Here is a 22,462-nt window from a genome sequence, read left to right on the forward strand (position 1 = left end):
AAAGCAAGGAGGCTAAAGTCATTGGAATGCAGAGTACGTGGTAGAGTATAGACTGAGGTATAATTAGGTGTTCCCTCCCTTCCATGGGTGTGGACAGTGGTTATTAGAGACTTTGATTGTCAAATAGAAAATTTATACTTGATCTTAAGAGGTGATATGAAGTCACTAGAATTTAGTAAAGTAGGGGTGGAAGGATGACATGGTCAAACCTACATTTTAAGAAGATTACTTCGACACCTGGATAGAGGATAGATTGGAATATAAAACCAATATGATAGGCAAACCAATCAGCAGACTATTGTAATAATCCTTCCTTCCTTACAAAGTTGTAAAGAAAATGCTTCATAAACCCTTATAATAGAGTTATACACATGAATTAATTTGATGAAACTTGGATACATCTTGCATGCTTATTTCTTCTTATGAATATATTCTATACTCCCTTTACTTTTTGGCTTTAAACTCCACCATCACAAAGGGCAACTGGGTGGCTCAGTGGATAGTGTGTCAGGCCTGGAGTCAGAAAAATTCTTCCTGAATTAAAATCTGGTCTCAAATATTAACTAGTTGTGTGACCCTCCATACTCCTATTTGTCTCAGTTTTCTCATCTGTAAAATGAGCTGGAGAAGGAAGTGGTAAACCATTCCAATATCTTTGTCAAGAAAATCTCAGAAGGGATCACAAACGGTAGTATACAACTGAATGCAACTGAATAACAAAAACACATTGTCACAAACAACTAAAAATTAGATAATAGAATTAGCCATGGCAATTCCATACCCTTGTTAACCTTAAATTGAATATAGTATAGAAACTATACTTCACTAAATATTCCTAAACTCTTTGTTAGAGTATAAGTTCAGCCTCAACTCCAAACTTTTCCTCTAGTGAATTATTTCATCACCAAGATTGGTATATAAATATACCCAAGCTAAATGAACTACTATAAATATATAACCTTGCAAATCCTTTAGTATTCCAACTTTCTTGTATTAGTGGATTAGCGTGTCCTTCATCACAATATTTCATCTGGTCAGCTTCCCCTTATTTCTGTCTGCCTACTCATCATGTGAGCCAACAAATGGTGCTTCCCATTTCTTATCTTGACTTTTTTTTTTTAAGAACTCACTTCAGATATTTGCATTATAGACTACCAGTAGAGTTATAACAAGCCTTCATAGCAAGGAAGCCTTTTGATATTCCCCAGAAATGATAGAGAGCAAACTCAGTTTTCTGCACATTTTACTCAATGAGTTTACAGAAATAAAGGGTTTCTGGAATTCTTTATTTTGCACTTGATTAATATTAATATAAATATTCAAAATTAAAGCATTCAAAATTATAAAATAACACATTAAAGGAAAGCCAATGGTTTTGAAAAGATAATCCATTAAAATGCTTGCTAAAAAGATAACTATTGCAAACTTACACCTCCTACTGAGAGTATTGCTCTAATAGCTTCCATTAGAGATTATTGCTCTAATATTTGTGATAATACCAAATGAAAGAGAAATTAAAATATGATATTTAAAGAGTCATTTGCAAGGACCATCCTTTTTTATTATGCAGAAAATAAGTATCTCCCTGAAAAAAAAGATTACAAAAACAAAACATTTAAATTTTTTCATGAGACACTGAAGCACATGCAAAGAAATTATATAAGTATAAGATTTTGGGTGTTGAAATGGATAGAGTACTAGACCTGGAGTCAAAAACATCCAAGTTCAAATGTTCTCAAACACTTACTAGCTGGGCAGCTCAGAAAAAGTCACTGAGACTCTATCTGCTTCAGTTACAACTGTAAAAGGGGGAATAATAGTATCTACTTCATAGTGCTGTTATGAGGATTAAAAGAGATACTTGTAAAGAGTTTAACACAGTGCCTGCCACATAATAAGAACTTGGGAAATATTTGTTCCCTTTTTTTACCCTTATTATATTATAAGATTGTGTGATATTTTAAAAAGATTGAGTTTGGATCATAAGGCAAGAGTAATTGGATTAAACAATAGAAGAGGAAATATCTGGTGTATATGAGGTCTTTCTTTAATTTCTCAAATTGCTAGTGCCTCTATTCTTTTTATTTATTTATTTATTATTAAAGCTTTTTATTTTCAAAACATATGCATGGATAATTTTTCAATATTAACTCTTACAAAACCTTGTGTTCCAATTTTCCCTTTCCTACCTCCACCCCTCCCCAGATGGCAAATAATACAAGTTAAATATGATAGAAATATATGCTAAATCCAATCTATGCAAACATTTATGCAATTATCTTGCTAGCGCCTCTATTCTTCAAGCTAAGTTGTATTTAGTTTGTAGATTTTTAAAAAATATACACATATGTACATTTATCTTTTCTCTCACAGAAGAATGTTAAGTTCCTTGATAAGCAGAGGTAGGCTTCCTTTTTGTCTCTCTATTCGTTGTGCTTTGAACAGTATCTGGAATATGCTAAGTGCTTAATAAATGTTTATTGATTGATTGATGATTTGAAAGCTAAGAAAGCTGAAAACCATTGATCCATAGTAATCAGATAATACTCTATTCTGTAGGAAATCAGGCATCATAGTATTTTGCTATTCTAATGTGCAACCTGGTATCAATCAAAATTTAATCATGCTGCATAAGAGGAAAATACAACTTGAATTCAATCTGAAATAAGTCATATTTTTTTAAAATTTATTTTGGTGAGGCAGTTGGGGTTAAGTGACTTGTCTAGGGTCACACAGCCAGGAAGTGTTAGGTATCTGAGGCCAGATTTGAATTCAGGTCCTGCTGACTTCAGAGCACCATCTAGCTACCTCTGAAATAAGTAATTTTAAATAAATAATTCACAAATATATCATTAACGCACTAAAAGATCAGTCAACCAGTCAACAAGCATTTGTTAAGAATGTGTCATGTTCAAGGCACTGTGGTAAGCATTGGGAACACAAAGAAAGGCAAAGACAGTGCCTGTTCTCCCTTTTTCTTCTTTTCTAAAACTTGCTCTTTTATTTTAAAAGTAATATTGTTCTATGAGAAAAATAAAATGAAATGCCTTAGAAAAAATGTTAAAAAAAAAAAAAAAAAGTATGGCATCATCTTTAAATGCTCCATGTCAGCTGAATCCTAATTTGTAGTCTTTCTTTTCCAATCACAGTTAAAAAAAAAAAAAAACTACTTTAGCCCCAGAAAAACTCCTGGGATTGGTTAGCTTTTAATCTTATTTGAAACTATATATTTTTTGTTACTAAAATAACTTAAGAATGATTATAAAGAAGTGTCACAAGATCCATCCTTAGTACCTAGGGTAGTCATTCTCCCTGATCCTATAATAGTAACCTGAGTTTCTGTTAATGGCTCTATGAAAATAACATTTCTCTGTTAAAATAAATTTGTTACAGTGGTTATTTTCCACTGTAAAGAAGATAAAAATTGTTTTTTCTTGTGTATTTTAATAGATAAAAAGTTTTAATCTTTGTTTTTTCCTATCCTTGACCTATATTTGTTCCAGATTTGTATATAAGCTATCCCTATATCTCCTCCAAAGTCTGAATATTTTCATCTTTTTAGAAGCAGTATGTATAGAGATGCAAACCAGAAGTAAAAGGATGTGGCAAAAAGATTCAGCCTTCATTAATGGCAACTGGAATCACTGGTGAAATGGGATTGGTGAAAAGGTTCTTTACCTGAAGTAGGGAGAGTTACATCAGCTCACAGGATCACAAATCTGGATCTGAAAGGGACCTCAGAGACCTTCTAGTTCAAAATCCCAATTTTGCAATTGTTGCCGAGATGTAGAAGATTAAATAGCTTGCCTGAGGTCACAAGTTGCAATTGTCAGAAGCAGCATATGAACAAGTTCAAGTCCTTTGATTTCAGAGCCAGCAATAAGTCAACTACATAATAACCACTACAGAAAACATGACATTCAGGAAAAAATAATAAATTCAGTCAGTCACTGGTTGTTTTGTCTATGTTAGTGCTAAGAAAAAACTAGAACAACAAAAAAGAAAATCAAGTTTCCATACCTCCCCAATATCTCTCACAAATGTCTCCTTCTCTCTGCTCCCATACTAACTACATCAGGCCCTTCTTATCTGTCATCCATACTATTGCACTAGCCTTGTTTCCCTGCCTCAAATTTTACTCAATTCCAATCCATCATGTATCCAGCTGCCATAATAATTTCCTAAAACACAAGTGCAAACCTATCACTCCTATGTTTATTAAACTCCAGGGGCTCCTTTATAACAAATATAAGATTTTCTGTTTAAGAATTTAAAATACTTCATAGCCTGACCCAACCTATTAAAAAAAAAAGCTGGTCCTCATATTGTTTTATGACTTTATCTTGGGTCATCATGTCTTTACATTATTTATCCTTCATCCTGGGAGTGAATTTCCTCCTTACCTCACCTCTTGGAATCTCAATCTCAGTTTCCTTTAACATTCAGTTCAAATACTTTCTTCTACATGAAACATTTTCTGACTCATGTCAGCTGCTACTACCTTGTCTCCCAAAATTGTCACATTTATTTTCTATATATCTACATGTTCTCTCCTTTGTTTCATGTTTGTCTTTATATACCCAAGGCCTGACACATAGTAGCATATAATAAATCCTTATTGATGGATTTATTTTTCAACTAGAAACTTTGGTGCTGTGTAGTAGATGCAGCATGAAATATATGAGATCAGTCTATGGGTTTTTTTAGGTTTAGTGAAGATATTCTCCATTTATTTCATTTCTCAACTATATTTCAAACTAAATTAGATCTCTGAAGCCATATTTATATAATTATTTATTTGCATTGATGGATGCATTAAAATTGTTGGACAGGATGCCTAAATTTATTTTTTATAAAAATCAATTATTCAAAAATAATGTTTTAAGGCAGGTATTACCCTAGGTACTAGTTATTCAGAGACAAAAGCAAAATAGTTCATGTTCTTTTTAGTTCAAGCTCTTTTGAGAGCTTCCCTATTCTAAAGGGGGAGATAGAATGTTCATATATAAGTATATACAAAGTAATTTCTCAGATCCTCTGCTTTGCATTATATGAAAGTAATTTTTGAGCTATGATTTCATGTCTAATGGAGTAATGTTAATATGAGAAAAGTCAAGCAAAAAATAGTCAAATAAGGAATTATTAACCTTAAAGATCAACCCCAACATAAATCTTCAGTCAATAAAGTCCCCAAATAATACCTTGGCTTACTGTTCTCTGCTAATTACAATGATAAAATAAAATAAACTCCCTGTGAACTGCTAAAACATAAAAACCCCAGGTCCAAAAGGAGAATCTGTGATAAGATTTAGCTCTGATTACAGTTTACAAAGATTTTAAAAGCATTTATTGCCTAAGAAGAAGCTTGCAAACTGAAGCAGAGAAACTAAGTTCTCATCTTTTCAAAGGGGAGTGGGAAAAGGAGAGGTAGTATTTATTTGGAAGATTTGTGATTATTTGGGATATTTATGGCTAAGCATAGGTTAAGGGAGAAAAACAAAAAGTCAGGAATTCAGATGGGAAGTGTAGGTCTAGAGAGAAGACATCTGTAAACAATAAGTCCGAAAGGATATTTGCTGCTCTTCAGATAAGTTAGAAAGCAAGATGTTTGCTGCTCTCTCTGAGCTGCTAGACTGGTTTCAGCAGTTGCAGGCACCTGTAAATTCAAGTAAAGTTTATTCACAAAGGATCATTGGTATATCAAGCAGTCTGGGCTTCAGAAATCTTCCTGATTGGATATTGTGTGCTACTCCATTGTCTGATTCTCTTGTGAAAAGTGGGCACTCTACCATATTTAATTAGTTAGTATAGAACTCACATTCACATTGGCCACACAGGAGAATATGTTTGTTTTCTCTATTTCTAAATTCTTGTCACTCCTGGATCTCTCCAGCTCTAGAGAAGGACCATTAAATTATATAATTTCAATACAGAGAGAGAACAATAACTTAGATCAATTCCTGTAGAAGATATGGGAAAAACCTTAAAAACCTTCCCTGACTAAAAAGATAAACATGAAAGAGAAATCATAAGGGATTCAAATAGATTAAACTGTTTTCATTCCTATATGGCAAGATAATATTTCTAAGGACCAAGAACTTTGTCATTATTAGGGCATTTAGAAGGAATGTGCACAGAAGAGCATGGGTTTGAATTGACTAGGATGGGATGATCTCAAAAATAAATTAAAGGGTGAGAAATATGCAGTGGGAGAAGGGAAAAGCAAGAGCAAGAATGAGGCAAAACATTTCATAAAGAAGGAGCTCAAGTAAAAGTTTTTACAATAGACATGAAAATGGGGGTGGTGATGATGGCAAAAACTGTTTGAACCTCACTCTCATCCCAATTTGCTCAAAGAGCAAATGGCATACCCACTCAATTAGGTATGGAAAGAAGAAGGAAAGGGAGCTAAAATAAAAGGATAGTTTATCGAAAGGAGGTCAAATTAAGAAAGACAGTGGTCAGAAGCAAGACAATCTTTTAGATGAGAGAGACAGAGATAAAGACAGAGAGAGATGGAGATAGACAGAGACAGAGAGAGACAGAGAAAGAGAGAGAGAGAGACACACAGAGAAAAGGATAAATGGGAAAATAAGATGAAGGAAAATACAGTTAGTTATCATAACTATGAATGTGAATGGGATGAACTCACCCATAAAATAATAAAAGATGGCAGAATGGATTAAAAAAACTAGAATCCAATTGTATTTCGAGGAGAATCTATTATGTTTCAGCTAAGGTAAACAAAGGCAAGATAGCAGTAATGATCTTAGACAAAGCAAAAGAAATATAGACCTAGTTTAAAAAGATAAACAGGAAAGCTACAAAAAAGTATAATAAGCAATGAAATAATATCTAAACTAAACATTTGTGCACCAAATGGCATAGCATCCATATTTATTATGAAAAAGTTAAATGAATTACAGGAGGAAATAGGTAGTAAAACTATACTAGTGGAGAACCTCAACTTTCCCCTCTCAGAACTAGACAAATCCAGTCTTAATTAAATAAGAAAGAACATAAAGTGATAAGTAGAAATCTTAGAAAAGTTAGATGTGCTTGACCTTTGGAGAAAACTGATTAGTAATAAAAAGAACTATGCATTTTTTTCAGCTGTATATGATACCAAGACAAAATGTAACCAAGTATTAGGGCATAAAACCTCATGGCCAAATGAAGAACAGAAAAAATATGTCCTTTCAAACCATAATGTAATAAAAATTACATTTAGTAAAGTTACCTGAAAACAGAGGGTAAAAGTTATTTTGAACTAAGTAATCTAATCTTAAAGATGGTAGATAGCAAGGAACAAATTGGTAAAAATCAATAATTTCATAAGAGAATGACAATAATGAGACAAAATACTAAAATTAATGGGATGCAGCCAAAGCTGTACTTAGAGGAAATTTCATATCTTTAAATGTTTACATCAATAAAATAGAAAAAAAGCAGATTAATAAATTGAGCATGCTATTAAAAAAACAGAACTTTAAAATGAACAAATTTGAAATCCCCAATTAAACACCAAATTGGAAATTCTAAAAATTAAAGCAGAGACTAATACAATTAAAACTGGGAAAATATTGAATAAAACCAGAAGCTGCTTCTGTTGGGGAAAAAAAACAATAACATAGATTTTAAAATGAGTTAATTTTATTTTTGAAAGAAAGAAAAAACAAAATATCAATATTAAAAATAAAAGGGGAAATATACCACTAATGAAAAATTAAGTTCAAGTAATTATTAAGAGCTACTTTACTCAATTTTATGCAAATAAATCTGATAAAATGAAATGGTTAAATATTTACAAAAATATAAACTACCCATCCTAACAGAAGAGGAAATAGAATATTTAAATATTTTATCTTTTTTAGAAAAGAAATTGAACAAGTCATCAATGAGCTCACTAAGAAAAAATCCCCAAGACAAAGGGATTCACAAGTGAATTCTTCTAACATTTAAAGAACAATAAAGAAAAAAACCCGAATCTTCCCTCTTCTAGAGGGCTCTATAGAGCATATATACTCTAAAGTATCATTTTCCTAAGTCATTCATGAAAGAATGGGGATATTTAAACATGTGCATGCTTGTGAGATGTTATAATTATTGACAGGCACTACTTAAAACTTTTTCTCTATATAATGTGTCGTGGAAGGACTAAATTGTCTCACTGAAGTATACCACCAAATTAAACCAAAATAATAGAAGAACATTATATTATGTTCCAATGTTTATCTTATCAACAATAAATACTTGTCACAGATGTTCTTAGTGATGTTGCTTCTCATTATATCATCAAAATATACAAAATAAAGGGAATTAAATACTACTCTTGAGACTTGGGAGTATTGCACAGTGGAAGCCATTGTATTTATACACATACTCTACATTTTAGTTTAAGGTCATAGAAACTAAGTTGATTCCTCTTGTTTATGAGATAGAATAGAAACTTCTAAACCTGAAATTTAAGAGTCTGATTTTTAAAAGTCTGGTTCTAACTAGTTTTTAAAAGGTTTTTCACACTATTCATAACTATTTTCTATTCCTTTTTATTGTAAGCTTCCTGAGGTCAGGTCCCAGGTGGTTGTTCATCTTTAAATTTCTAGCACCTAGCACAGTGTCTCATATGTAGTAAGGCACCTAATGAATGTTTGTTGCATTGATTTGAATTTGCTTGTATTTGTTTGTGTCATTTCAGATGATGGGAAGTTGTCCTTTGAAGAATTCAAAGCCTATTTTGCAGATGGTGTTCTGAGTGGGGAAGAACTGCACAAGCTCTTCCATACCATTGACACGCACAATACCAAGTAAGGAGCTCTTTTATCAATGGAGTTTGTAAATGAATATACCCAACAAGAAGGGATTTTGCCATAATCAGCTGGTTTTAATCCTATAATTATGTAACTGAGAAATATCATAATTTAAGTACTTGAAATCCTAAAAACCTTGTTTTGAATCAGAAAATAAAGATATCTGCCAGCACTCTTCTTGCTTTGGTTGAGAAACAGTTTAGAATATTCCTCCTTTATGGAATGTAAAACAGTATCTTAGATTTTTGAAGATTTTTACTCATTAATAAGAGGAGAGTAGAACATTACCAGATTATTTCATTTTGACTTGAATTTGTTTCCTTCAAAAACTTTCATGGATCAAACTTCGGTAGCAAAGCAAAATAGAAAACTGAGTTATTTGCACAATTTGGACCTTTCTATCCTTATATCATTCTTAACAAAAAAAGTCTCAATTGAACAAACACTGGATTATTGTTTGAAATATCTGTAATTGCCTATATCCTCCTTTTCACTTTGTTTTTGTGGACATCTCTTATTTTACTAGAGTCCAAAATTATCCTACAGCATTTATGATCCAATAGTGCTAACAACTAAAAAAAAATTGGAAAAAATGGATGATATAGATAAGAGTCTAGTTTTACCTGTTATAATACTAATACTTATATAATATATTTAGGTTTGCAAGACATTTTCTCAGCAACAATCCTGCAGGGTAAGAAACAAATAGTAAACATCAGAGTAAGAATTTGAATCATATCTCTCATTAAGCCAAACATATTTCCCTCTATATCATATTGACTCACCTGATTATTCGAAATACAATTACATTATTTGGGACAGCAACAAGATATAGAAAGTCTATTATAAAAATTGCATGACTTTAAATTAATTTTTTATTGCCACCAACATTCTTACTTCCTGTATCACTTAATATCCTGTGTATGTACTGGCACTTGGGTGGTACGATGGGTAAAGTGCCAGCCTGCATCCAAATCTTTCCTCAGAAACTTATTAGCTGTGTGGCCTTAGGGAAGTCACTTAATCTGTTTACCTCAGTGTCCTAACTATAAAATGAGGATAATAAATAGCATCTATTTGCTCCTATTCAAGGTAAGAAGGTATGTTGAGTATAGGTTAACTTTTATCCTATAGAAAATGCAAGACTCACAAAAACTCACCAAAAAACCTCATGTTGTTCAGTCACTTTTTAGCCATGTTAGACTCCTCATGACTCTTTGAAGTTTTATTGGCAAAGACAGTGAGTGGAGTGGCTTGCCATTTTCTTTTTTAATTCATTTTACAGATGAGGAAACTGAGGGTTAAAATGCTTGCTCAGGACCATAACTAGTAAGTCTCTGAGGCCAGATTCAAACTCAGGAAGAGGAGTCTTTTGGACTTGAGGTCCAGAAATCTATCCATCAAACCATTTAGCTCCCTCGAAGAAATCATAGTAGCTCTCATATATATATTGATATTTTTTCCTTTTCTACTGAATTCTGCTTAGTCTACCAGAAATATAGCTCCACCTTATGATTTGGATTCTTCACAGAAAGAAAATAAACTTGGACTGGCTAGAAAATTAACCCTGAGGATGGTGATTCTTAGGAAGCATCTTTTTCTCTTATTAGAAATGATAGAATCCTTAGACTATTGTTGGAAAATTGTTAATAATATGCCTTCTAAATAAATTCAAAATTTCTCTACAAAGAAGAAGAAAGAAAAGAAAAGATAGATTTTAAAACTCTTTTTGGCAGGGGAGGAAGTCAGGTCCAAAGGGTCTCCTTTGGAAGGAGATAAAATTGATATTTTAGCAGTAATATCTAAAATTTGCCTTCTGCCAAATCTTATTTTACTTACAAATCACCATTACAATATAAATATTTATGAATACAGAAAAGCATGAAAAGACATACATGAAACAAGATGAAGTAAGATGAATCAAGAAACTAATTACTTTCACATTATAGAGGTTAAAGGATAACATCAGCAAAATCAAATAGTTCAGTTTTGTGGAATTCCCCACACACTTACATTTTTATATTGTTTTGCAAGGAACAATTGTCAGGGTAGGGTAGGAATTTACTGGAAGAAATAGTTAATGTAAAAATAAAAGATACCAACAAAAATTTTTAAAATCATAATATAAATAGACATTGAAGAATATCTTTTTAAAAGGCATTTAAAATGAAATGTACATACCATAATATGCACTTTTATTAGAGAGGTTTTTTTGGTAATATTCTAGACCCTTAATGGATGTACCATTTGCTGGATTTTCTGTCCAATGGTTTTGGTAGGAAGATTGCTTTGGAACTTGGCTTGAATCATTTTGCTGTGTCTATGAACCCAAGTAACCTTTCCTCAAATTACTCTGATTTTGGGGAGTTTACTTTGGAGTTACTGCATTGTTTTTTGCTTTGTCTACATGAATTCATTTTCATCCTAAGAATAAACTCCTTTAATTTTAAAAAGAGCTTTGTGTTCCCTCTTGGTTTGTAGGTCTTATTTGTAGTCAGTATCATTTGCTGGATTTTCTATCCAATGGTTGTGGTAGAAAGATTGCTGTGGAACTTGGCTTGAATCATTTTGCTGTGTCTATGAACCCAAGTAACCTTTCCCCAAATCACTCTGATTTGGTGGGGTTTACTTTGGAGTTAATGCATTGTTTTTTGCTTTGTCTACATGAATTCATTTTCATCCTAAAATTCCTTTAATTTTAAAAAAGAGCTTTGTGTTCCCTCTGGTTTTGTAGGTCTTATTTGTAGTCAGTAAAAATGGCCTTAGACCACCACCTTCCAGACTTTTTGATGTTCTAGAAGTATTGTCTCTACCAGATCTCCCAGACTCTAGAATTTAGGATTTTTAGAGCGTAAAGCTGAGCCTGAAACTACTTAGTAATTCCCTTTCTCTCACTAGTTGTCTGAGGTTCAGGAACTCCCATTACTTGAAGATATAGTTGGGAATTTTTTCCATTATGACTTCCCTCTACCTTGTCTCTCCAGGACTGGGTACAGCTGCTTAGACTCTAGAAACTTAGGTACCTCTAAACCAGTGAACTATGAAGACAGATGTTTAACACCCAAATTCCCATGAAAACAAAGAATGTATTAAAAACTTTAAACTTAATCTGAATCAATAAAACTCTCAATCACTTTATTAAGCCAACAAAATGATAAAGCAAATTCTTTTTTTAGGGTTTAACTTCTGAAAGTTGGTCGGATCTTGTTCTAGTGTATCCTTGCCCGAAATCCTCATTATTCCTCCATTGTCCACCTACTTCCCAATCTCTTGGGCTTAGAGGCCACCATCTTTAGTTCTGGGTAGGTGGGTAGGTAAGATTGTCATTTGGGTTTGGGAGATATGCTGCTATGCAGGTATCTCCCGGGAATTAAAGTTTATTTATCTTTTTTGCAGTTTTGTGAATTATGATTTTATTATAGGAAAATGACTATAAATTAATCTTTAAGTTCAACTAGGATTTCTACTTCTTGGAACACTCCATATTTTGCGTAGGTAATCATGTTGAGGGAGTTGTAATCACAACTCAGAAAAGGGGGGAGGGGAAGACAAAAAAAGAACAAGCTAGCAGTGAAGATATTTTTATAGATCTAACACAAAGGGGTGACTCACAATATTTCAAACCTACCTATTCATTCTGTATTAATCCATAAAAACCCAAGCCAAACAATCACATAGATGAAATTCAGTCAAAAGCCTAAACAAAGGTTCACTGCCCTTAACTCATCAGGATAATCAGAAAACTGTCAAGTTATGTAAAATGACATCATAAGTGTCCAAAGACTAGTAAAATGGCAACTACTATAGAAATTCAGAGGGAAAAGATTACTGTTAATTGGGAGAGCTGGGAAAGACTTCAGGGAGGAGAAAAGACCTGAGCTGGAATTTTAAAGAAGGATAGAACTCACATAAGAGCCTTGGGGAGTGTAATAAGTATGGTATTATTTCATTCTATCATTGTCTCGGGGTGTTATGGTAGTTCTTGTTTGAGACTGAAATGAAATGAAACATATGAATATCATTTGGCAATTATCCCAAACAGGCTTATCAAATACTCAGTAAGGATATAACACTGATAATGCCATACCAATCAAATTCCCAAGAAATTATTTTACAAATCTAGAAAAAAATAATAAATTTCATCTGGAAGACCAAAAGGGCAAGAATTTCAAGGAAACTAATAGAAAAAAAAAATGAAGGTGGCCTGCTGGGCCAGACCTATATTATAAAGACATATTATAAAATTATATTATAAAGCAGTGGTCATCAAAACCATTTGGCTGGCTAAGAAATAGTCAATCAGTGGAATAGGTTAGGTTCACAGGATGAAATAGAAAATGACTATAATAATCTAGTATTTGACAAACCCAAAGACTCCAGCTTTTGAGATAAGAACACACTATTTAACAAAAACTGCTTTTTTTGGGGAAACTATTATGGCAAAAACTAGGCATTGACCCACACCTAATACCACTTTCCAAGATAAGGTCAAAATAGGTTCATGATTAGACATAAAGAATGATATTATAAGCAAATTAGGAGAATATAGGATAATTTTCCTCTCAGATCTGTGGAGAAGGAAGAAATTTATGGCCAGAGGTGCTGGAGTACATTATTAAATACAAAATAGAAAAGTTTTATTATATTAAGTTGAAAGATTTTTGTACAAACAAAACGAATGCAGACAAGATTAGAGGGAGGTAATAAATTGAGAAAAAAAATTTACATTTAACAGCCTCATTCTGATAACAGCTTCATTTCTAAAATATAAAGAGAGTTGACGCAAATTTATAAAAATTCAAGCCATCCTCCAATTGATAAATGGTCAAAGGATATGTAAAGATAATTTTCAGATGAAGAAATTGAAATCAATTCTATCATGTGAAAAGGTGTTCTAAATTACTATTGATTAGAAAAATGCAAATTAAGATAACTCTGAGGTACCACTACACACCAGATTGGCTAAGATGACAGGAAAGGAAAATGATGAATGTTGGAAGTGATGTGGAAAAACTGGGACGCTGATACATTGTTGGTGAAGTTGTGAATGGATGCAATCATTCAAGAGAGCAATTTGGAACTATGCTCAAAAAGTTATCCTTTGACCCAGCAGTGTTTCTACTGGGCTTATATCCCAAAGAGATCTTATAAGGAGGGAAAGGGACCCACATGTGCAAAAATGTTTGTAGTAGCCCTTTTTGTAATGTCAAGATATTGGAAACTGAATGGATGTCCATCAATTAGAGAATGATTGAATAAGTTGTACTATATGAATGTTATGGAATATTATTGTTCTATAAGAAACGATCAGGAGGATGATTTCAGAGAGGCTTGGAGAGACTTACATGAACTGATGCTGAGTGAAATGAGCAGGACCAGGAGATCATCATACACAGCAATACATAGCAACAAGATTATACAATGATCAATTCTGATGGATGTGGCTCTCTTCAACAATGAGATGATTCAGAACTTTTCTTTCTCATTTTTTCCTGTTTGATTTGATTTTTCTTGTGCAATAAGATAATTGTATAAATATGTATGCATATATTGAATTAAACATACATTTCTACCTTGTTTAACATATATTGGATTACTTGCCATATAGGGGAAGGGGAAGGGAAGGGGAGAGAAAATTGGAACACAAGGTTTTGCAAGTGTCAGTGTTGAAAAATTATCCATGCATATGTTTTGAAAATAAAAAGTTTTAATTAAAAAAATATAACACTGACTCAAATAGAAATATTCCTCCTCAACTCCAAAAAGAAATGTATCTTCTCAGCAGGGCAAGTTGGGATGATTTTCACAAAGATGAAACATCTTCCAAGTTTGAAAGATATTGAGTCCTCATAGGCTGGCTTCATTTAATCCTTTAGGTAATCAGCAATCCATACCAAAACCATGAGTTTTAGCACCCTATACCAATAAAAATCTTAGTATAGTTTCCTTGATTTTTAAGGGAAAAACTAGACTAAACTACATGGTAGGAAACTTTGGTCAATATCACACTTAGCATAAGCATATCCTAGGAGAGGGAAATTCATGAGTTAAGATATGTATGGCATTAATCTTAGATAATAATGTTTTGATTAATTAGTTAAGCTCCAAGAATAGAGAAATTAAAAATTCTTGTCATCTGAAAAAAATGATATCCTTTTATATCTAAATCTACTCCTGGGAATAACAGAGGAGCTGGAAAGAATAGAAGCTAATAAATACTTTTCTGGAATATATTCTTTAGAAAATAAGGACAGAACAGAAGACTTCTTTTGTGATGCAAATATTGCATAATATGAGTGTTGACACTTAAAACTATATTAGTCCATGATGTGTGATGATTATTTCTCCCTCACTGAATTCATTGTTAAAATTATTTTAATTATATCTGAGTTTGTAACAATCCTTTAGAACCTCAATACTTTCAACCAATATCAAGGAGTGAAAGGGGAAGGTTTTTTTTTTTTTTAATGCTGCGTTGTATTTTTATTTAGTTAGTTTAACATTTCCCCATTGTATTTCTTAAAATAAATTTACTTATTTATCTTTAACATTCATTTTTAAAATTTTTGAATTCTAAATTCTCTTCCTCCTGCTCCTTCACCATCCATTGAGAAGGAAAATAATGTGATATTAATTATGCATATGAAATCACACAAAAATATTTTCTTTTTTAAATTTTTAAACAGCTTTTTACTTTTCCAAAATATATTTAAAGATAATTTTCAACATTCATTTTTGTAAGACTTTGTGTTCCAAATTTTTCTTCCTTTTTCTATTTCCTTCTCCCTCCCCAGGGCAGCAGGTAATCTGACATAACTTAAATATGTGCAATTATTTTAAACATATTTATTTCTGTATTTGTCATGTTGTATAAGAAAAGTTTGACCAAAAGGTGAAAAAACAAGAGAAAAAGAAAACAAACAAACAAAAGTGAAAATACAATGTTCAGTTTCCATAGTTCTTTCTCTGGATGCAGATGGCATTTACCATCCCAGATTTGGAACTGCCTTGATTACTGTGTTGTTGAGAAAAGCCATGTCCATCACAATTGATCATCATATAATCTTATTTCTGTCTACAATGTTCTCTTGGTTCTGCTCACTTCACAGAATCAATTTATGCAAATCTTTCCAGGCTTTTCTGAAATCAGCCTGCTCATCATTTCTTATAGAACAATAACATGTGATAAAGAGAGCCATCTACACCCAGAGAGAGGACTGTGGGAACTAAATGTGGATCACAACATAGCATTCTTACTCTTTTTGTTGTTGTTCACTTGAATTTTGTTTTCTTACTCATTTACTTTCTTTTTTGATCTGATTTCTCTTGGGCAGCAAGATAATTGTATAAATATGTTTACACATATTAGATTTAACATATATTTTAACATGTTTAATATGTACTGGATTGCTTGCCATCTAGGGGAAGGGTGGAGGGAAGGAGAGGAAAATCTGAAACACAAAGCTATACAAGGGTCAATGTTGTCAAATTATCTGTGCATATGTTTTGAAAATAAAAAGCTTTATATTTAAAAAACAATAACATAACATTTTCATATTAGCCATGTTTTAACCCTTTAAAGGCAAGAAAAATAAAGAAAATGAAAATACATGTATTCAGAGTTCACCAGTTTTCTCTCTGGAAGTGGATAGCATTTTTCATCAAAACTCTTTCAGAATTGTTTTGGGCCAGCATATTGCTGAAAATAGCTAAGTCATTCACAATGGATCATTGTTACAATGTTACTGTTAATTTATTCTGTACAATTTATTGTGATTATGCTCACTTTCCTTTGTATTAATTCATACAAGTATTCCCATACTTGTTTTGTTTCTTACAGCACAATAATGTTCCATCATAACCATACACCGCAACTTGTTCAATCATTCCTCAATTGATGAACATCCTTCAATTTTCAATTCTTTGTCACCACACAAAAGAGCTGCTACAAATATTTTTGTATGCATAAGTCCTTTTTTTTGGTCTCTTTGGGATTCAGACCTAGTAGTAGTATTGCTGGGACAATGCATCCACACAGTTTTATAGCCCTTTGGGTTTAGTTCCTAATCATTCTCCAGAATGACTGGATCAACTTAACACTCCACAAACAATATGTTAGTGTTGAATGGAAAGTTTCTTCATTGACACTGTTATTTTTGCTTTACTTTGGCTAGACTTATTATTTCATATGTGCTGGGAGTTCTTTGTGAGGGAACTCCATCTATCAATGAAATTCAATAAAAGTTCTGTAATTCAAAGTTTTAGAAAGTTGCTTGGAGTCACTCAGAGGTAAAACAATTTACTATAGCAGTCCTATAACCAACATGGGTTAGAGATAGGACTTGAATTTGGTTCATCCTATCTGAAGCTTGCTCTCTAGCCACTGAGCCATGTGCCTCCTACATTAGTGCCTTTTAGTTGTCTGTGTCAAGTGGGTTTATTTGTCTGAGTATCCAGATACCATTGAATATATCACTAATACACATGTATACATGCACATAGTGTGACTGAGAGAGTGGGTCTATTAGGTATATTGGTTGGGGAAATCTCTGATACTATCTAGAATGCTCCATCCAAGGAAATATTATCTATAGGAGTTCATTCTTCAAGACTTCATTGTTAGAGGCAGTGTAGTATCATAAAAGGAATGCTAGATTTGGAGTCAGAGAAGCTGGATTTAAATCCTAGCCCTAGGATTTAGTAGCCAATAGACATATCAGTTAAACTCCATGGGCCAATTTCCTCAATGATAAAATGAGTAAATCATATTGAATAAAATAAGTTCCCTCCAAACTATAAATCAGGAGAAGCCATGATCTCCAAAGATTAAAAAAATTATAAGAAACCCAAAGGGTAATGGAAAGACGTATGGTGGGTTGTAAATGTACTGGGACATTTTGCCACCCACAAATGATATAAAAATATACCAGTAAGTAGACTGGGTCATATGGCAGAAACCATGAGCTTTAGTTTTCATACTGCCTTTGATATTGAAAACCTTTGTGATTTTATACAGAGGATTCATTGATCAGCAGGCATTTATTAAGTACCTACCTACTATGTGCTAAACACTGTGGTTAAGTGCTGGCAATATAAATTCAAAAGAAGAAACATTACTAGAAAGTTATTTAAAATTTCAGTTGTTCCCTCTATAAAATAAGAAAGTTAGACTAGATGATCTCTAAATTCTTTTCCCAGCTCTAAATCTGTGATTCTATACCTAATACCCTCAAATATTTTACAACGACCAACTCAGATCTGAAAGCAAAATTTTCACTGCTAAGCATCAAACATGCCTGAAATTCTTGACTTTATATGTCAGGACTAATTACTGGAGATATCAGTTATTTTTGACATCTTGTAAAAAGCAAATAAGTCCATTTGAAAATCAATGCCATATGAAAGGAAAACTCCTTCAGATGGAATTATTCATATGTTGCTGTCCTTGAGAAGTATTAACATCTTACTTTCAGAAAGATGGAAAGCTTAGAAAATATTTTTGAAAGAAAGCAAAAGCTAATTGAGAGCATATCCTACTTAATCATTTTTCTCTTTTTGATTTGTGAAGAGGATTCTTAAACATATCTCACTTTCTCATGAGAAGAAAATATCATTAGCATGGCAAGGTAACACATTTTGTCTGTAAATTATTGTGTAATTAGGATGACTGTAAATGTCAAAGTTAACCAAGTCAATACTTGGAGAATGCAGATGAAAAATACTTCATAACTTAGGAGCCTCCAGGAGTTTTGCTATTTTTAAAAAATCTATCAGCTTTTAAGTTGAGAAAAATTTTGACTTTGTGTCTATACAACTGCAAATGTTTTAGCAGAGAATAAATTAGATTTGCCACATGAAAGTAATGACTTTTAACCACAATTTAGTTTTTAGTCATTTTTTTCACTTAAGTTTCCCACTTTATTTCTAAGTATTTACAACTACGAAAATGAATTCTATTCAGAAACCTTTATTGTCTTAGTGGAACCATGTTTATGTTTATCGTTTTGGTTATTATTCAGTTATGTCTGGCTCTTTGTGAACTCATTTGAGATATTCTTGGCAAAGATTTTTTTTTCTCCAACTCATTTTACAGAAGAAGAAACTAAGGCAAATAGGATTAAGTAACTTGCCTAGAGTCACATAGCTAGTAAGTTTTTGAGCTTGGATTTTAATGAAGAGTTTTCTTGATTGCAAGACTAATATTTTCTCCCCTGTGCCACCTAGCTACTCTATGTTTGCGGGTAAGCTGGATCTAATGAATGAATAAATAACCCATCCTTCCCCAGATCCCCAAACACCTCTATAAATGTGCTTCATTTGAAATGAGCTTCACAGATCTTTATATACAAAGACTCAGGCTGAGAATGATCCAGTTTAGAGCAGTATACATTCAACATATTTTCAGCACAGAGTTGGAAATAACCGACCATATTTTTAGTGCTTAAGAGAGCTCCAGGAAATAGGTATTTTATTTATTTTTGTGGCAGTTGGTGTTGAGTGACTGGTTCAAAAAGTCACACAGTTACCAAGTTTTTCAGACTAGATTTGAACTCAGGAGCTCCTGACTCCAGGGCTGATGTTCTATCAGGGGTCCTCAAACTACGGCCCATGGGCCAGATGCAGCAGCTGAAGATGATTATCCCCCTCACCCAGGGCTGTGAAGTTTATTTATTTAAAGGCCCACAAAACAAAGTTTTTGTTTTTACTATAGTCTGGCCCTTCAATAGTCTGAGGGACAGTGAACTGGTCCCTTATTTAAAAAGTTTGAGGACCCCTCTTATCCATTTTGCCATGTAGCTACCCCAGAAGTAGTATTTTAGAAAGATTTAGGCACTCCATCAGGACAAAAGGGCACAACACTTTTAAAAAATATTCTATACCTGCATGTCAATACACTTATAACCTCCTCTATGTAAACACTCCTTTTATCTGTGTAAATATAACACAACCATGCCCTTTCAATCTTTTCAATTCTTCTACACATTATTAGGAAACACAAGGGATAGAACACTGAACTTGGGGTCAGAAAGACCTGAGTGAGTTGTGAGGATCAAATAAAATAATATTTGTAAAAGATTTGGCAAAGTGACTGGTATATTATAGGCTCTATATAAATTTATTATTATTATTCTTTCTGTCTTTAGAAAGTTCATGATTGCCCAAGATGGCCACTTAGAAGGTGTGTTATAGTGGGGATTATTTCTCCAACTGGACTAAATGTCTGCCAAGGTGTATTTCAGCCTTGAAATGCTGTGATTCTGCCTTCAAGCTCAACAGCCTCTGTTTTTTCTGCTATCACCACATTGCCACATTTGGAAGTCAGAAGAAACCCCTGAAAGATCAAAGTTCAGAAAGTTAGATCTTTCCCTGCTTTGAATATATATGTGGCTAGACATTGCAGCAGAAGCAGAGGGTTAATTCTTTTCTGAAATTCTCATAGTTGTAATAGTGCCTTTCCTTGATCATACCTCCACCTCAGGTACTCCTGAAATAAAGCTGAACAAGTTGAGATATCACTGAAGCTTAAACTGTCCCTTGTGATTGGCAAAAATAGTAGAGAGAAGAACCTCCCTTTCATAAGCGATATAACTAAAGATAAAAAAACTATGACCCATTTTCTCTACCTTCGCAGGGTTAATTTTGGTCTTCATGAAGACCTTAGCTAACCTGGTTAAGTTAGCTAAAATCCCTGAATGGTTCAAACAAGCATGGATTCCATAGGGGCACACCAGGTTGAAATCAAAACATAGATGAAAGTTTAAAGGTGAACCAACTACAACAACCAATTACAGTTTGTCAGACTAGAGGGAGGCAAAGTATTTTCCTGGTGGAATGGGATAATTCAATATAGAGATCCAGATGCTGAAACTGTTACATTGCATATTCCAAAAGCTTTTCTGGATTTCTATAGAAGTAGAACTATTTCTATATTGCTAAACTGAACAAATGAATGAAGCACTTAACACTTACAATGTGCAAAACACTCTGTTAAGTACAACAAAAGTAATACTGTTCCTGATCTCAAGCAGCTCACATTAATGGAAGAGACAACACTGATGAAAGGTGTTAGCTGCATAGTAGATGAAAAATCCCTTGATTTCTTAAGGGGCAGAAGCAAAATATATATTAATGCCTCTTCTATAATGTCACAAATATCAATTTCTAATGTTAAACCATTTGAGAGTGCAAAGGTGTTGGGTGAGAAGAACTTTCTTTTCTGACTCTTCCCTAACTGTGACTATAGCACCTATAAGACCAGTTACCAGAGCTGCATCTCCACATAGATTACTTCTTAGTGTGATGGCTGAAGGCGTTGAATTAAAAGCATTTTCATTCTTAAGACTCTGTGATTTAGGTCCTTAGGATATTTCCATCAGGATCTGAGGAGAGATAGTAGTCAAGGTGATTGACTGACACATGTTGCTTCTGGGATAAAGTGTCCTGCTGCCTCAGCTATGTTAGTTTAAGTATCTTCTTTGTGGTAGCTGGTTGGGATATGATAAGAATGACTGGCTCTCTCTCCTCTGGAGTTGCTTCCACAGATAGTGACTATGAGGGATGAGCTAGAAGTAGTAGTAGTCTTCTTCTAAGGATCCTTTGTCCATCCACCTATTAAGCAATTGACCCATAGTTATCGCTAGTGGTGATGAAAAGGGTGAGTTCCCACAGTCCTTTCCTCTTTTGGCAGGGGCTAAACTGAAATTAGATCTGGTGGCTCTTGAACTAGGGTTATCTGCTTGTCCTTCAGAAGTGTTTTCCACTGTTATTAAAGTTATTAAAGAATAAAAACTTTCCCTGAAGTCAGGAGGACCTGAGTTCAAATCTGACCTCAGATACTTAACAATTCCTAGCTGTGTGACCATGGGCAAGTCACTTCACCCCAATTGACTCAGTTAAAAAAAAAAAAAGAATAAAACTAAAGATGGGAAGAAATTTCTGACAAAATAACTCTTCCCACTGAGTTGTCCAAGGTCCTTGACACCAATTTTAATTGGATGGATTATAGGATATTCATAGATCTAAGAAATATAATTAATTAAAGAGTTATAATCCAGTCCTCTCAATTTATATATAGTTAAAACTAAGATCCTGGGAGGTTGAGATTTGCCCAAGGCCATACAGGTAATATTAGGATTGGAAATCTGACCTTCTGATTCCATAGTTATTTTGTTATTTCCTAGAATTGATTGGCTCTGGGCTTCATTCCGAAAGTCACTATTTCATTTACTTATTATCTTGACCTTTACCTACTCATTTTTTTCTTTACTGTTCAGGATGATTTCTCAAGTCTTCAGATTTCTTTTCCCACCATGTCGTTAGTTGGGTACTTTCTTCTCCCCATCCCTTTGTCTTTTTTGCTTCTTTTGTGTTTTCTTCCACCACCAAGATGTTTCATTTCCAAATACAATCATTCTCCCTTCCTTGCCCAGAGAGCCAATTTTTGTAATAAAAAAATGAGAAAAGGGTGAGGGACAGGGAAGTTCAGCAAAAATAAACACCATTATATACAATGTTTTATACTCAGTTCCTCACTTCTGCAAAAAAAAAAAAATCTCTTCTTTGGGCTGAGTTTAGGTAACATAATCACAATAATTATTTCATCTGCTTTGTCATTGTATTACTTTTCTTTCTTTTTGCAATGTAGTAATAGT

At 33.2% G+C, this 22,462-nt stretch overlaps 1 protein-coding gene across 3 annotated transcripts in view; it reads left to right on the forward strand.

The window, feature by feature from the left end:
* NECAB1 (N-terminal EF-hand calcium binding protein 1) overlaps positions 1-22,462 on the forward strand; it is a 197,160-nt gene that overhangs the window by 22,141 nt on the left and 152,557 nt on the right. For all 3 annotated transcript variants that reach the window (XM_031946962.1, XM_031946963.1, XM_031946964.1), the window contains exon 3: positions 8,699-8,807. In XM_031946962.1, the coding sequence (XP_031802822.1) occupies positions 8,699-8,807 (109 nt within the window). The remainder of the gene's footprint in view (positions 1-8,698; positions 8,808-22,462) is intronic.

Source organism: Sarcophilus harrisii, chromosome 1 (assembly GCF_902635505.1).
Source record: "Sarcophilus harrisii chromosome 1, mSarHar1.11, whole genome shotgun sequence".
In the NCBI taxonomy this organism is placed as follows: domain Eukaryota; kingdom Metazoa; phylum Chordata; class Mammalia; order Dasyuromorphia; family Dasyuridae; genus Sarcophilus; species Sarcophilus harrisii.